At 34.8% G+C, this 15,858-nt stretch overlaps 1 protein-coding gene across 1 annotated transcript in view; it reads right to left on the minus strand.

Annotated features, from left to right (window-relative positions):
* MEIKIN (meiotic kinetochore factor) overlaps positions 1-15,858 on the minus strand; it is an 86,656-nt gene that overhangs the window by 52,827 nt on the left and 17,971 nt on the right. Inside the window, exons 6-7 of the mRNA XM_044387268.3 lie at positions 14,018-14,137; positions 4,293-4,332 (exon numbers count right to left, since the gene is read on the minus strand). Of these exons, the coding sequence (XP_044243203.1) occupies positions 4,293-4,332; positions 14,018-14,137 (160 nt within the window). The remainder of the gene's footprint in view (positions 1-4,292; positions 4,333-14,017; positions 14,138-15,858) is intronic.

A 15,858-nucleotide genomic window follows, 5' to 3' on the forward strand; every position in this document is an offset into this window, starting at 1 on the left:
GGGGTGGGGGATTGGGCTAGGCTGATGATGGGTATTAAGGAGGGCACGTATTGCATGGTGCACTGGGTGTTATACACAAACAATGAATCATGGAACACTACATCAAAAACTAAGGATGTACTGTATGGTGATCATCATATAATAAAAAATTTTAAAAAATAAAGATAGGGCAACATTTAAGTGGGACAGAAAATAAGATCAGATACACATAATCAAGCACTGTATTACATTTACTCCATGCAATATATAGGCAACGCTCATTGAACTGGGTACACACGTATCTTTCAGCAATATAAACAAAACCACCTTTCTTTATTAGGTACTATGTTAAAGTTATAGGATTTTAACTTCATGAATGCATACTTAATTAAAGAGAATGCCAAAATATATAATAGTTGTAATGATGTACTATACAGTGGCTATCTGAACATAATAAAAATAAATAAATAAATACTAAAAAGATCTAATAGTTAACAGGTGTTCAAAAATGGTATCATTACCATCCACACATCTCTCTTTCCTTCCTAAGAATATATTCCATTGCAAATTGTGAAAGGGGTTTAAAAATCATAAATCATCATTTCTCTCTGGTGACATTAATAATTTATCTTCAGAATTTTTACTGTTGCTCACCTTCAATTTGTAAAAAACACAAAATCAATTAAGCACAACAAAATGAAGTACAAAAAAACGAAGTATGCCTGTAAAAGATTCCCTTTTCTTCAGAAATTTTTTACCACTTAGATACAAGCATATTTGCAAGGAGCCTTTCACAATAATGCTATTTTCTCACTCTACACAACTTCCTAGAGTGACATCTATCCCTTCAGCCCAGAATCTTTCCCTCGCTAACTAGGCTGGAATATACAACTACTTGCCTGATATCCACTTCAAAGTGTTTTAGGTATTTCAGTGTTTTCCAAACTAAAATTATCTGTCACCCCAACTCACTCTTGCTTTTCTATTTGTGTTCCTTCTTCCAACAAGTTAGTCATCATTTATCCAAGTTGGTCTCCACTTTCCTCCCTTAACCAACCAAACATTAAAAATTATTGATTATCCCTTCTGAATTGTTCTGAAATTTTCCCTTTTTGCTGTCCTTGCCAATAAAGTTCAGGTCCTAATTACACCTCACTTGAAATGCTACAATAGACATTCCTTCAATCTAATCACTCTTTCTTTTTTTTTTTTTTCTTCAATGTTTTAATGATTTTTTATTATATTATGTTAGTCACCATACAGTACATCCCCGGTTTCCGATGTAAGGCTCGATGATTCATTAGTTGTGTATAACACCCAGTGCACCATGCAATACGTGCCCTCCTTACTACCCATCACCGGTCTATCCCATTCCCCCACCCCCCTCCCCTCTGAAGTCCTCAGTTTGTTTCTCATAGTCCATAGTAATCACTCTTTCTAATCCATCTTTTTTTGTTGTTGTTGCAAAAGTGATTATTCTAAGACAGAAATATTATCATGCATCTGTCTGTGAAGGGGTGGAATAAGCAAGAATTTTGGTCAGGTAACGTAAAAGTTCTACAAAGATCTACACTCAAAAGTATAGCAATCCTCATCCCCTCAAACTCATCAGCAGAGAATACCTAAACCATAAATCCCCACCAAGGAAGATAACATTGTATCATCTACTATTTAATTTTGATTAAAAAATCAACTTATAAGACAGTAAGAGTTGTACATGATTATTTGACAGACATAAAATCTATCGAATAGCTATAGACCTTTTCCCTGTATCTCAAAACCTGAGAGCCAAAATATGGTTTGATTAAATCATCTGACTCAACTCTTACAGCTTATTTATTTTGGGGCTATTATCTTTCCTACCTGTATTTTCTATTAAAAATTATATTTCCTTGGTTTCCTTAGTTTTAATTTTTTTTTACAGTTTTATTGGTGTAATTCACATATCACATAATTCACCCAGTTAGAGTGTATATTCAACGGTCTTTAATATATTCAGAGAGTTGTGCAACTGTCATCACAATTAATTTTAGAACATTTTCATCACCCCAAAAAGAAACCCTGTACCCATGAATCAGTCAGTCCCTATTTCTTCCCAAACCCCCTAGTCTTAAGCAATCACTAATCTGCTTTCTGTCTATACAGATTTGTCTATTCTGGATACCTCATATGAATGTAACCATAAAATATGTGATCTTATATGACTGGCTTCTTTCACTTAGATTATGTCCAGGGTTCATCCATGTTGTAGCATATATCAGAATTTCATTTTTTATTATTGAATAATATTCCATATGGATATACCATATTTTATTTGTCCATTCATTAGCAGATAGACATGTGGACTGTTCCTACTTTTTTGGCTATTATGAATAAAGTTTCTGTGAACATTAGTGCACAAATTTTTGTGTGAACAGGTGTTTCCATTTTTCTCAGGTATGCACAACTAGGAGAGGATTGCTGGATCACATGTAACATTTTGAGGGACTTCCAAACTATTTTCCAAAGCATCTTTACCATTTTAAATTTCCACCAGCAATGTAAGAGAGTTCCAATTTTTCTATATTCAACATAATAGTTGTTATCAGTATTTTTAATTATAGCCATCCTACTGGTTATGAAGGGATTCTCATTCAAGTTGACTTGCATTTCCCTAATGGATAATGATACCGAGCATCTTTTCATGTGCTTATCGGCCATTTATATATCTTCTATCGAGAAATGCTTGTTTGGATCCTTTGCTCATTTTTTTTTTTTTTAAAGATTTTGTTTATTTATTCGACAGAGATAGAGACAGCCAGCGAGAGAGGGAACACAAGCAGGGGGAGTGGGAGAGGAAGAAGCAGGTTCATAGCGGAGGAGCCTGATGTGGGGCTCGATCCCATAATGCCGGGATCACGCCCTGAGCCGAAGGCAGACGCTTAACCGCTGTGCCACCCAGGCGCCCCTCCTTTGCTCATTTTTAAATTGAGTTATTTTTTCCTTTTATCGTGAGTTGTTAAGAATTCTTTATATATTCCAGATACAAGTCCCTTATCAGATATATAACTTGCAAATATTTTATCCCAATCTATGGATTGTCTTTTCATTTTATGATGTCTCCTGACTTTGTTTTTAAACTTGTATGAATTTTTTGCAAATTCCTTCAAACTTTGAATATTAAAATGTTTAATATTTTGTTATATTTTACAATCCTACTGAAAATCTTTCAGAGAATCCCATCACATTCAAGAGAAAATAGAAATCCCGGTCCTTAAGGCCATTCATGATCCAGACTATTACCACCTCCTTCAATTTAGATACTGTCTCTCTCACATATGACTTACCCCTCAGTCTATATGCCCTAAACCAAATTCTTGATTTTTGCCCAGCAATGTTTTTCCTCAGTCTCTCCCATTTTAATAAATGGCAACACCATCCTTCTAGTTGGTCAAGCCAAAACCATGGAGTCAGTCTTGATTACTTTAATATTCTACCATTCAGTCCATCAATGAATAACAGTCCCTCCTGTTAGTTCAGCTTTCAAAATATATGCAAAATCTGACCTCTCTACCTTTACCTTTACTCTTATTACTCTTAGTAATAACTCTTGCTTAGATTACGACAATAGTCTCCTAACTATAATCTCCCTAATTCCTTGTCTTTTCATAATCTATTCTCAACACAGTAGCCAGGGTGATTCTTTTAAAAGCTAAGTTATATCATGTCACCCTTCTAAACCTTTCAAAGGCTTTCCAATCCACTCATATTCACCTACAATGTCTTATGTGATATGGCCTCTGCTTCTTCTTTCACTTCCTCTCCCTTCTCCTCCTCCCACACTCCACTCCTGGAACCCAGGCCTTCTTGCTTCGGTGCCTTGTTCCAACTATTCCCTCCACCTGGAATACCCTTCTCTCCTGTGAGGCACACATCTTGCTCTGTCTCCTTCTTTAGGTCTCTGCTCAAATTTCAGTTTCAACTTCTCTGATGATACTACTTAAAACAGTGAACCTCCATTCCAATACTCTCTCACCCCCACCTTACTTTTTCTCTATAGCATTCATTACCACATAAAACAGTATAAATTTACTCACTTTATTGTCCACCTCTTCCAACTAGAATGTGGACTTGATGAAGAAAAAAATTTTATGTTTAATCAATTTCATTCATTACAATATATCTCTAGCGATTAGCATACTTTTGGCACATAATGATTCCTCAACCAACCACGAATAAATGAATACCTGGATTTGTGGGCTAACAATCATTCTAGCTCCATAAATATTAGAACACAGGGTTCAAAAGCACAACTTTAAAATGTTAGTTCTTACATTTCTCTATGGCATTTCTGGTAGTCTTCTGAAGACATACCTAGGAAAGGAAAAAAACCAACCTATTAGAAATATAATTCAAACAGAGACCACAGGCCAAAATTAGGTAAAAAGAAATATTCTCTCTAAAATATATGGTGATAGTACAGTTTATTTTTGTAATTTTATTGTTTTATATTGTTTTTATGTCTGCCACTTAAATTAGGTAGAAGCATTTTCAAAATACCGAAATAAACAAATTTGTTGGGAAATTTTATGAGATGCAGGAATCTATCAGCCTATATTTGGATACTTATAATTACTGAAAAAGTCCTCTCCAATATTTTATCCTACTTGATTCTTACAACAGTCCTGTGAGGCAAATATAACAATTTACTATTCCTGTGCTGCATATACGAAAAGAATTACTGGTCAAGTCATAAAACTAACAGTTGCATACCTGGAACTTAAACTCAGATCTCATGGTTTTTAATCCAGTACCAAGTATATAGATATGCACATTAGTACACTGATTCGCCAAGAAAATACCTACCAGTCAACATTTTGCTGTCCAGGTCCACTATGATATTACTTAGGAACATAAAGAACTGTGGGAATAGTCTTCTGAAGAACTTGTGATTCTACTCACCTGCAGAATTCTGCTTACGTTTAATTAGAATTTTACAGTTAAGTAAAAGTGAAGTGAATGGTGCCTAGTAATCACTGAGAAGCATTTCCCTGAAATGGAGGTTCCCAAAATACAAAAGGCTACAGTGAACTACTCACTGCTTTTGCTGATAATACTCTCTTGCTTTTCCTTCTGATGATCTAGACATGGCCTGTGACTCAATATAACGGGAGTCCTGCATCTCCCTGCCCAAAGTGACTGTTCAAGGATAGGCATATGAAATAATTTAAGCCAATATGTAACACCAGGGCTTTTATTCAAATCATTGGGAAAGAGAAGCACTTTGTTCACTGGATTTGAAGCTGTAAGTATATAACCCTGGACCTAAAAAGAGTTGCTATATGAAAGGAGCTTAGCTGAGAGTTTAACTGGCACAGAGGGACTGTGAGCTGGCAGATGGAAAGGAACTAGTTCCTAATGATGTCGTTTGAAATCCTGGACCAAGTTGTATTTGCATATCATTTACTACTGGATTTTTCAGGTACATGTGGTAATAACTTCCTTTTTTAACCTAATAAAGTTTGAGGTAGGATTTCTTTTTCTTTTTCTCTTTTTTGTCACCTGCAGTGGGCAAAGAGCCTAACTGAAACACTTACTAAAGAGATAGGCTGCTTCTTTGGGCAGTTTATATCAGCAAAGGAGTTGCCAAACTAAACATAACACAGAAGACAAGGTTTTTTTGAACTGTTAGAAATACTGTCATCCAGACTGCTATCAACTCTCCCTTAAGGGACCCCATAATCAATGCTTAATTCTTTGGTATTACTTATCCCTGCTTTTTGGCAGGCTCTGATAGGTGAGCTGACAACATCCATTCCCATTCCCCCTCTCCATTTTTTTCCATTTTCCCTTGCTTTATATCAATACAGAGACTAGGAGAGTGAAATACTTGGTGTGTTTTTTAAAATAAACTTTATTAAAGAAGCCGCCCAAGTAGTCAATAGGTATATGACTCAGTCCTGGCCAATAGATCTAAATAGAAGTCTTCTGGAGAATTTATTAGAAAGCTTTTGCTCTTCTGATAAAGAGATGTATATGGCTAGTACTGCCTTTTCTCATTCTTTTCCCTGGAACACTGCTGTGATACCTACAGGCTTAGCAACCATTCTACAACTACGGGGAAACAAGCCAACACATTTGGTGGTAGAAAGATACAATGACTATAGGATCTTAATGATATTGGTGAGCTGCAACATTAGCTCTGGCCTGGGAAGAGAAGTAATCCAATATAAATAAACATGTTCTGCATGACAAAAAATAACATACACAAAAAGACAACTGACAACCTGGGAGAAATGGTCATGATATATACCACAGATAAAAGGCTAATATTCTTTAAAAAAATTTTTTTGAGTATAGGTAATACACATTACACTAGATTTATGTGTACAACATAGTGATTTAACTTCTCTATACATTATATTATGCTCACCACAAGTGTAGCTACCATTTGTCACCACAGGATGCTATTACAATACCAATGACTATATTCCCTATGCTGTGACTTTTATTCCCTTGCCTTATTCATTCCACAACGAAAGCCTGTGTTTCCTACTCCTCTTCACCCATATTGCCTATGCCCCCAATCCCTTTCCCCCTGGGAACCATTAGTTTTTTCTCTCTATTTGCAGATCTGATTCTGTTTTTTTTGTTTGTTTTTAAAATTCTTTTAAGTTTTATTTATATAAGTAATCTCTACACCCAACATGGTGCTCGAACTCACCAACTCTGAGATCAAGAGTCACATGCTCTTCCAACTGAGCCAGCCCGGTGCCCGTTTTTTGTTTTTTAATTTGCTTTGTTTTTTAGATTCCACACATGTGAAATCATATGGTATTTGTCTTTCTCAGTCTCACTTATTTCGCTTAGCATAATACCTGCTAGGTCCATTCATGTTGTTGCAAAAGGCAAGATCTCAACCTTTTTTATGGCTGCATAATATTCCTGTGTGTGTGTGTGTGTGTGTGTGTGTGTGTGTGTACATACCATATCTTCCTTATTCGTTCATCCATCGATGTACACTTAGATTGCTTCCATATCTTGGCTCTTGCGAATAATGCTACAATACATAGGGGAGCATGTATCCTTTCCAATTAGTGTTTTCGTTTTCTTTGGGTAAATACCCACTGATGGAATTACTGGATCATATGGTATTTCTATTTTTGATTTTCTGAGGAACATCCACACTGCTTTCTACAGTGGCTGTACCAATTTACATTCCCACCAAACATGGGTAAGAGTTCCTTTTTAAAAAAAATTTTGTGTTTTTTTTTTTTAAACTTGTAATTTTGTGCCCACCAGGGGCATCTGGATGGCTCAGTTGGTTAAGCACCTGACTTCAGCTTTAGTCATGATCCCAAGGCCCTGGGACCGAGTCCCATGTTGGGCTCCCTGCTCAGTGGAGAGCCTGCTTCTCCCTCTGCCCTTCCCCCATGCTTGTGCTCACATGCTCTCTGATAAAATCTTTCAAAAAAATTTTGTATTTAAATTCAATTTGATTAATATATACTGTATTCTTAGTTTCAGAGATAGAATTTAGTGATTCATCAGTTGCATACAACACCCAGTGCTCATTACTTCAAGTGCCCTCCTTAATGCCCATCACCCAATTACCTTATCTTCCCACCCACCTATGTTCCCGCAATCCTCAGTTTCTTTCCTTTAGTTAAAATTCTCATATGATTTGCCTCCCCCTCTGTTTTCCTCTTATTTTCTTTTTCCTTCCCTTCCCCTATGTTCATCAGTTTTGCTTCTTAAATTCCACATAAAAGTGAAATCATATGGTTTTTATCTTTCTCAGACTGACTTATTTTGTTTAGCATAATACCCTCTAGTTTCATCCACGTCATTGTAAATAGCAAGAGTTCATTCTTTTTGATGGCTGAGTAATATTCCATTGTGTATATATACCACATTTCCTTATCCATTCATTTGTCAATAGATATCTGGGTTCTTTCCATAGTTTAGCTTTGTGGATACCGCTGCTATAAACATTGGGATGCATGTGCCCCTTTGAATCACTGTTTGTAAAACCTAGTAGTGCAATTGCTGGGTCATAAGGTAGCTCCACTTTTGACTTTTTGAGGAACCTCCATAAGTTTTCCAGATGGCTACACCATTTTGCATTCCCACCAATAGTGTAAGAGGATTCCCCTTTCTCCGCATCCTCACCAACATCTGTTGTTTCCCGAGTTATTAATTTTAGTCATTCTGACTGGTATGAGGTGGTATCTCATTGTGGTTTTGATTCATATACGAGTGTTCCTTTTTTCCCACATCCTCGCCAACAATTGTTTTTTCTTGTCTTTTTATTTTATCCATTCTGACAGGTATGTGGTTTTGATTTGCATTTCCCTGATGATTAGTGATGTGGAGCATCTTTTCATTTGTCTGTTGGCTATCCGTATGTCTTCTTTGGAAACATATCTATTCAGGTACTCTGCCCATTTTTTAAATCAGATTGTTCAGTTTTTTTGGTGCTGAGTTGGAGAAGTTCTTTATATATTTTGGATATTAACCCCTTATTGGATATATCATTTGCAAATAGCTTCTCCCATTCATTAGGCTGCCTTTTTGTTTTATTGATGGTTCCCTTCACTGTACAAAAGCTTTATAATGTAGTCCCAATAATTTATTTTTGCTTCTGTTTCCCATGCCTCAGGAGACATATCTAGAAAAATGTTGCGACGGCTGATGTAAAAGAAAGTACTGCCTGTATTCTCTCCTAGGATTTTTATGGTTTCAGCTCTCACATTTAGGTCTTTAATCCATTTTGAGTTTATTTTGTGTATGATGCAAGAAAGTTGTCCAGTTTCATTCTTTTGCATGTAGCTGTCCAGTTTTCCCAGCATCATTTATTGAAGAGGCAGTCTTTTCCCCAGTGTGTATTCTTGCCTCCTCTGTTACAGATTAATTGCCCATGTAAGCATGGGTTTATTTCTGGGCTCTCTATTCTGTTCCATTGATCTACATGTCTGTTTTTTGTGCCAGAACCGTACTGTTTTGATTATAGTTTTGCAGCATATCTTGAAATCTGGAAGTACAACACCTCCAGCTTTGTTCTTTTTCAATATTGTTTTGGCTATTGGGGTCTTTTGTGGTTCCACACACATTTTAGGATTATTTGTTCTAGTTCTGTGAAAAATGCTATTGATAGTGTAATAAGGATTGCATTAAATTTTTAGATTGTCTTTGGAAGTACGGACATTTAAAAAATATTAATTCTTCCAATTCGTGAGCATGGATATCTTCCCATTTGTTTGTGTCCTCTTTAATTTCTTTCATCAGTGTTAACAGTCTTCAATTTCTTTCATCAGTGTTTCATAATTTTCAGAGTACATGTCTTACACCTCCTTGGTTAAGTTTATTCCTAGGCATTTTATTCTTTTTTGTGCAATTATAAATGGAGTTGTTTTCTTAATTTCTCTTTCAGCTACTTCATTATCAGTGTATAGATATGCTGATTTCTGGGTATTAGTTTCATAACCTTAAACTTTATTGAGCTTATTTATTACTTCTAATAGTTTTTTGGTCTTCTATGTACAGTATCATGTCATCTGCAAATAATGACAGTTTAATTTCTTCCTCACTGATGGATGCATCTTAGTTCTTTTCCTTGCTTGATTGCTGTGGCTAGGATGTCTAGCACTATGCTGTAGTAACAGAAAAGTAGAAAGAAAGGACATCCTTATCTTGTTCCTGATCTAGAGGAAAAGCTCTCAGTTTTTCACCATTTGAGTATGATATCAACTGTGGGTTTTTTTTTTTTTTCATAGATGGCCTTTATTATGTTGAGGTATGTTCCCTCTAAACCTGCTTTGTAGAAAGTTTCTTAACATGAAGGAATTTTAAATTTTGTTAAATGCTTTCCTTGCATGTACTGAGATAATCATATGATTTTTATCCTTCATTTTGTTGATGTGGTGTATCATGCTGATTGATTTGCAAATAATGGACCATTCTTGCATCCCCAGAATAAATCCCATTTGGTAGCAGTGAATGATCCTTTTAATGTGTTGTTGAATGTAGTTTGCTAGTATTTTACTGAGGATTTTTGCAACTCTGTTCATCCAGGATTTTGACCTGTAACTAAATTTCATTTTTCTTTCTTTCTTCCTTCTTTCTTTCTTTCTTTCTTTCTTTCTTTCTTTCTTTCTTTCTCTTTCTTTCTCCTTCCACCCTCCCTCCCTTCTTTCCTTCCTTCCTCCCTCCCTACCTTCTTCCTTCCTCCCTCCCTACCTTCTTCCTTCCTCCCTCCCTACCTTCTTCCTTCCTTCCTTCCTTCCTTCCTTCCTTCCTTCCTTCCTTCCTTCGTGTGTATTTGTCTGGTTTGGTATCATGGTAATATTGGCCTTGTGGAATGAATTTGGAAGACTTCCTTCCTCTCCTATTTTTTGGAAAAGTTTGGGAAGAATAAGTATTAACTCTTTTAAGTGCTGGGTAGTAGCCACCTGTGAATCCATCTGGTCCTAGACTTTAATTTTTTGGTATTTTTTAAGGTACTGATTCAATTTTGTTATTAGTAATTCGTCTGTTAAGATTTTCTATTTCTTCCTGATTCAGTTTGGAAGATTGTATGTTACTAGGAATTCACCTATTACTTCTAGGATGTCCAATTTTTGGGCATAATTTTTCATATTATTCTCATAATCTTTTGTATTTCTGGAGTCATTACTTCTCTTTCATTTCTGGTTTTATTTATTTGGGTCATTCCTCTTTTTCTCTTGATGAATCTGGCTAAGGGCTCATCAATTTTGTTTCTTTTCAAAGAACCAGCTCCTGCTTTCATTGATCTGTTCTACTATTTTTTGTTTTTGTTTTAGTCTCTATAATATTTATTTCTGCTCTGAACTTTATTTTTTCTTTCTTTCTACTCACCTTGGGAATTGTTTGTTCTTTTTCTAATTATTTTAGGTTTAAGGTTAGATAATTTATTTGAACTTTTTCTTGTTTCTTGAGGTAGACCTCTATCACTATATATTTCAATCTCAGAACTGCTTGTCTTAAAGGTTTGGGACAATTATGTTTTTATTTTCTTGTGTCTCCATGTGATTCTTGATTTCACCTTTGCTTTCTTGTTGATCCATTGGTTGTTTTGTATTATACTGTTTAGTCTCCATGTGTTTTTGGTTTTTTTTCCAGTTTTTTCTTGTGACTCATTTCAAGTTTTATAGTGTTGTAGTCAGGAAAGATGCATGGTATGATTTCAACCTTCTTAAATTTACTAAGACTTTCTTTCTGGCCTAACATGCAAGCTATTCCCAAGAACGTTCCATGTACACTTGAAAAGAATGTATATTCTGTTGTTTGGATGAAATATTTTGTATATACCTGTTATATCCATCTGGTGTAATGTGTCATTCAAAGACACCGTTTCCTTATTGATTTTCTCCCTGGATGATCTATCCATTGATTTGAATGGGGTGTTTAAGTCCCATACTACTATTATATTACCATCAGTTTCTCTCTTTATGTCCATTAATATTTGCTTTATGTATTTAGGCGCTCCAATATTGGGTGTGTAGATATTTAGAGCTTTTATATTCTCTTACTGGCTTGATCCCTTTATCATTATGTAATACCTTTCTTTGTCTCTTATTATAGTCTTTGTTTTAAAGTCTATTTTGTCTGATAAAAATGTTGCTACCCTGGCCTGTTTTTCACTTCCATGTGTACGGTAAATGTTTTTCCAGCCCTTCATTTTCAGTCTGTATGTGCCTTTAGATCTGAGATGAGTCTCTTATAGGCAGCATATAGATAGGTTGTTTATTTAATCCATTCTGTCACCGTATGTCTTTTGATTGGAGCCTTTAGGAAAAGGCTAATATTCTTAATATCTAATGAACCTAGAAAGGGAGGGTTAAAGATGAAAAACCAGACAAAAAATGGGGAAAAGGCATGAAAAAATATTCACACACAAAGAAAATAAAAATGGCTCTCAAACATATGAAAATGTTTAAGCTCACATATAATTAGGAAAACACAAATTAAAATAACACTGAGATACCATTTCTCACCTATTAGAGTAGAAAAATTTTAAAACATGACAATATATCTTGTTGGTGAGGATATGAGGAAACAAGCACTATAAGACTTTGCTGGTGGGAATGCAAACTGGTTTAATCTTTCTGGAGGAAAATTTGGCAATACTCAGCAAAACTATATATGCACTTACCTTTCAACTCAGCCATCCTAATTCTGAGAATCTACCTTGAAGATATTCCATCAATAATATGAAAAAATATATATCGTAAGTTTATTCATTAACACCTGATTTGTAGTGGCAAAGTATTGGGAAAAAACCCTACATACCCCATTCATAAGAGAGCAGTTAAATAAATGAAAGTGCATTCATACAGTGGAATACTATGTAGCTATTTAAAAAAACATGAGGAAGATCTCTATAAAACCAGCTGGAGTGATTCTAGTACATACTATTATGTGGGAAAAAAACAAAATAAAATGAGTCTCTATAAGTATGTTAACTTTCATGCAAGAAAGAAGAAGATATAAGAAAATACATACAAAAGAAATATAAGAAGGATAAACCGTAAACTAAAGAGACTAGTTACTTATAAGGGTTGGATGGGAAAGGTGTAGAAAGAAGAGGGGAACAGGATCAGTGTAGCAGGAAGGAGGAAGTGATATTTTCTGAGAATATACATATTTCTTATAGCCTGAACTCTCAGAACCATAACAATGTTTCACAAAACTTCACATAGCCCCTTTTCCCTGAATAAAGAAACAAACAAAAACCAGGATGGAGAACGAAAAATTGAATCCAACACTAACAAATCAATCTTCGTATATTCCAAGTGAATACCAACTGTACTGTAAGGGGAGGGAAGAAAAGAACTAACCTATATATATAACTTTGGAAAACAGTATTTTAATTGGTAATAGTAATAACAAGAGTAATAGTAATAACAAACAGAACTGTACATAAATGCTGTAATCTATTTAGTAAATGTGTTTCTCAAAGGGATCTGGGTTAACAATTCTGAAACTTCTTTATGTGTATACTAGAATTACATAAATATGTAAATAAATAATGAAAGTATTGGATTTAAATACATAAAATAAATATTCATGGCTTCATACTGATATAAACAACTGAATAGATAAGTGGCAGAAAAGAGTTCTCTTACAGTAGAATTCCAATTAGTAAATGTAGCAGCAAAATGTGAAACAGAAAATCACCATTAGACAAACACCAGAGTAATAAATATCACAAATTCCTCTGATGACTACTAATATTAGTGACTGAAAGTTTAAGGAGAAACAGGATTTACAGTGTCTCAAACTATCTTTTCTATATATTTAATGACATAAAGTGAAGCTAGTAACTTAACCATGCAGAAAACCACAGACACTACATCAATCATATGACAAAGTTTAATATCACCAGTAATAAGATATACTGACATCAAGAACTTCATAGGTTGTACTGAAAAGGGCATAACATCATTTCTGCAGCATTCTTTAAAAAATTGATTAAATTCATTCCCGTCATGAGAAAACATTAGACAAATTCAAATTGAGGGACGTTCTACAAAGTAACTGATCAGTAATCTTCAAAAGTATCAAGACTATGAAAGACAAAGAAAGACTGAGAAACTGTTACAGACTATAGTAGATTAAGGGAAAAATAACAATTAGATGCAATGTTGGATCCTGAAACATAAGAAAAGAGACTAGTGGAAAAACTGGTGAAATGTGAATAAAGTCTGTAATTTAATTAGTAGTTTTATGCCATTGTTCATTTACTGATTCTGATCACTGTACTAATGTTACATTAGGGGAAGCTGGGTGAGAGATATATAGGCACTCTGTGTACTATTTTTGCATCTTTTATGCAAGTCTAAAATTAGTTCAAAATAAAAGTTATAAAAAAGACCCATATATGCTTAAGCTACTACTAGTCAGATATTATTTGCAGCCAAAGGTAATCCTAATCAATGAACTTAGCTTATAAAATGGTTAAAAAAATTACTTTGTTTTTCCGACATAGATGAGGGGTTTCTCCTGTGACATGAGAAAAAAGAACGTGAAAACTCACCTAAAATTGCAGAGAGGTTTGAAAACTGTGGTACCTTCTCTATTGCTACTGCTTTACTGGTATCCAGAAGAGTGGAATTTTTGCATTGCATGTGTTCTTCCAACTTGGGACATTCCCAGTCTAAAACAGCAGGAAGAAATGGCACACAACTTTGAACAGCACACAAGTAGTACATTACCTCCCCCAGCCCCAACTTAGGTCCCCATACCAGCTTAGGTCCCCATACCAGCTTAGGTCCCCATACCAAGCTGTGGTAAATAAGGATTTTGAGTAAGACAGATAAAAAAGACAAGCCTTGATGGCATCAGGATAATAAATAATCTTTGGCCTATTTCAGTGCTCTAACCTACTTTCTTTCATAGATTTTTGCCCAATAAAGATTATTGACCTAAGGGACAGACAGCACACACAGGAGGTTCCTCTTAATATTTTATGTATAAATTATACCTAGGTCCCATTAAATATCATATCACCAAATAACATACTAGTATCACTTGATGTCGGTTTTAAGCCTTCCATTGACTTCCCACTATGGAAGAATGAAGTTATTCTCTCTTACATCCCTGTCCCCACCTTTCCCACAATTCCCATTGTCCTGATATCATTATATTGCCTATGTAGTTAGATCAAGATTCGGTGTAGACTTTATGATAATAAACTGCTATAAAATTGCTATTTACTCTTGTGGTATACCATGACAACTGTTTCTCCGCCCTGGAGTCAATAAGGCTTTTCTGTTTTAATTTTCTCTATATTTTTCATCTATTTAATCAAATTCTATAAATTTTTTATTCCATTCTCTAGCATTCTAAAGTTACATAAAGCTCTATCTCGGTGTTTTTCATCTATTGTGCTAGGCACACTGTGGCCCTTTCAACACAGAAATCATACTCTTTGGCTTTAGGAAATGTTCTTGAATTATAACATTGATAATTTTCTTCCCTTTGTTTCTTCCATTATCTTTGTCTGAAACTCCTTTTATTCGATATTGGATTTCATATACTCTTCCTCTAATTTTTTTCCCTCTAAATTGCAACATTTTTCTTTATTTTCCTCCTGACTCTTTTCTCCTCAACCCTAACTTCTAAGCCTTCTACTGAGTTTTTCACTGCTATTGTGTTTGTTATCAGAATATTGCTTTTTATAGCACCCTATTCTTATGTAATGGACACATATATTTTATGTCAACGGGACTATTTTTTCCATATTTTTTTCTCCTTGTGTTTCTATTTCTGCATGGTTCCTTTTCTTACTTTTTAATTTTTTATTTTATTGTGGTAGGAACATTCAACATGAATCTACCTTCTCAAATTTTTAAGTTTACAATAGAGTATTGTTAACTACGTAGCACAGTGTTGTATAGATCTCTAGAACCTATTCATCTTATAAAACTAACACTTAATACCTGTTGAATAGCAACTTCCCGTATCTATCTCACCCTAGGCCCTGGCCACCAACGTTCTACTCTCTACTATGAATTTGACTATTTTAGCTATCTCATGCAAGTGGAATGGTGTAGTATTTATCCTTCTATTACTGGCTTATTTCACTTAGCCTAACATCCTCAAAATTTGTCCATGTTGTTGCATATGGCAGGATTTCCCTTCATTAAGGCTGAATACTATTCTATCATATGTATATATTTACTTTGTCCATTCGTCAATGAACACATGCATTGGTTCCACATATGACTGTTGTGACTAATGCTGCAGTAGATATGGGAGTGCAAACATCTCTTTAAGAACCTGATGCCAATTACTTTGGATAAATAACCAGAAGTGAGTTAGTGGATCATATGGTAATTCTATTCTTAATTTTTTGAGGAAAATCCACACTTTTTC

Source organism: Ursus arctos, unplaced genomic scaffold (genome assembly GCF_023065955.2).
Source record: "Ursus arctos isolate Adak ecotype North America unplaced genomic scaffold, UrsArc2.0 scaffold_5, whole genome shotgun sequence".
NCBI lineage: Eukaryota > Metazoa > Chordata > Mammalia > Carnivora > Ursidae > Ursus > Ursus arctos.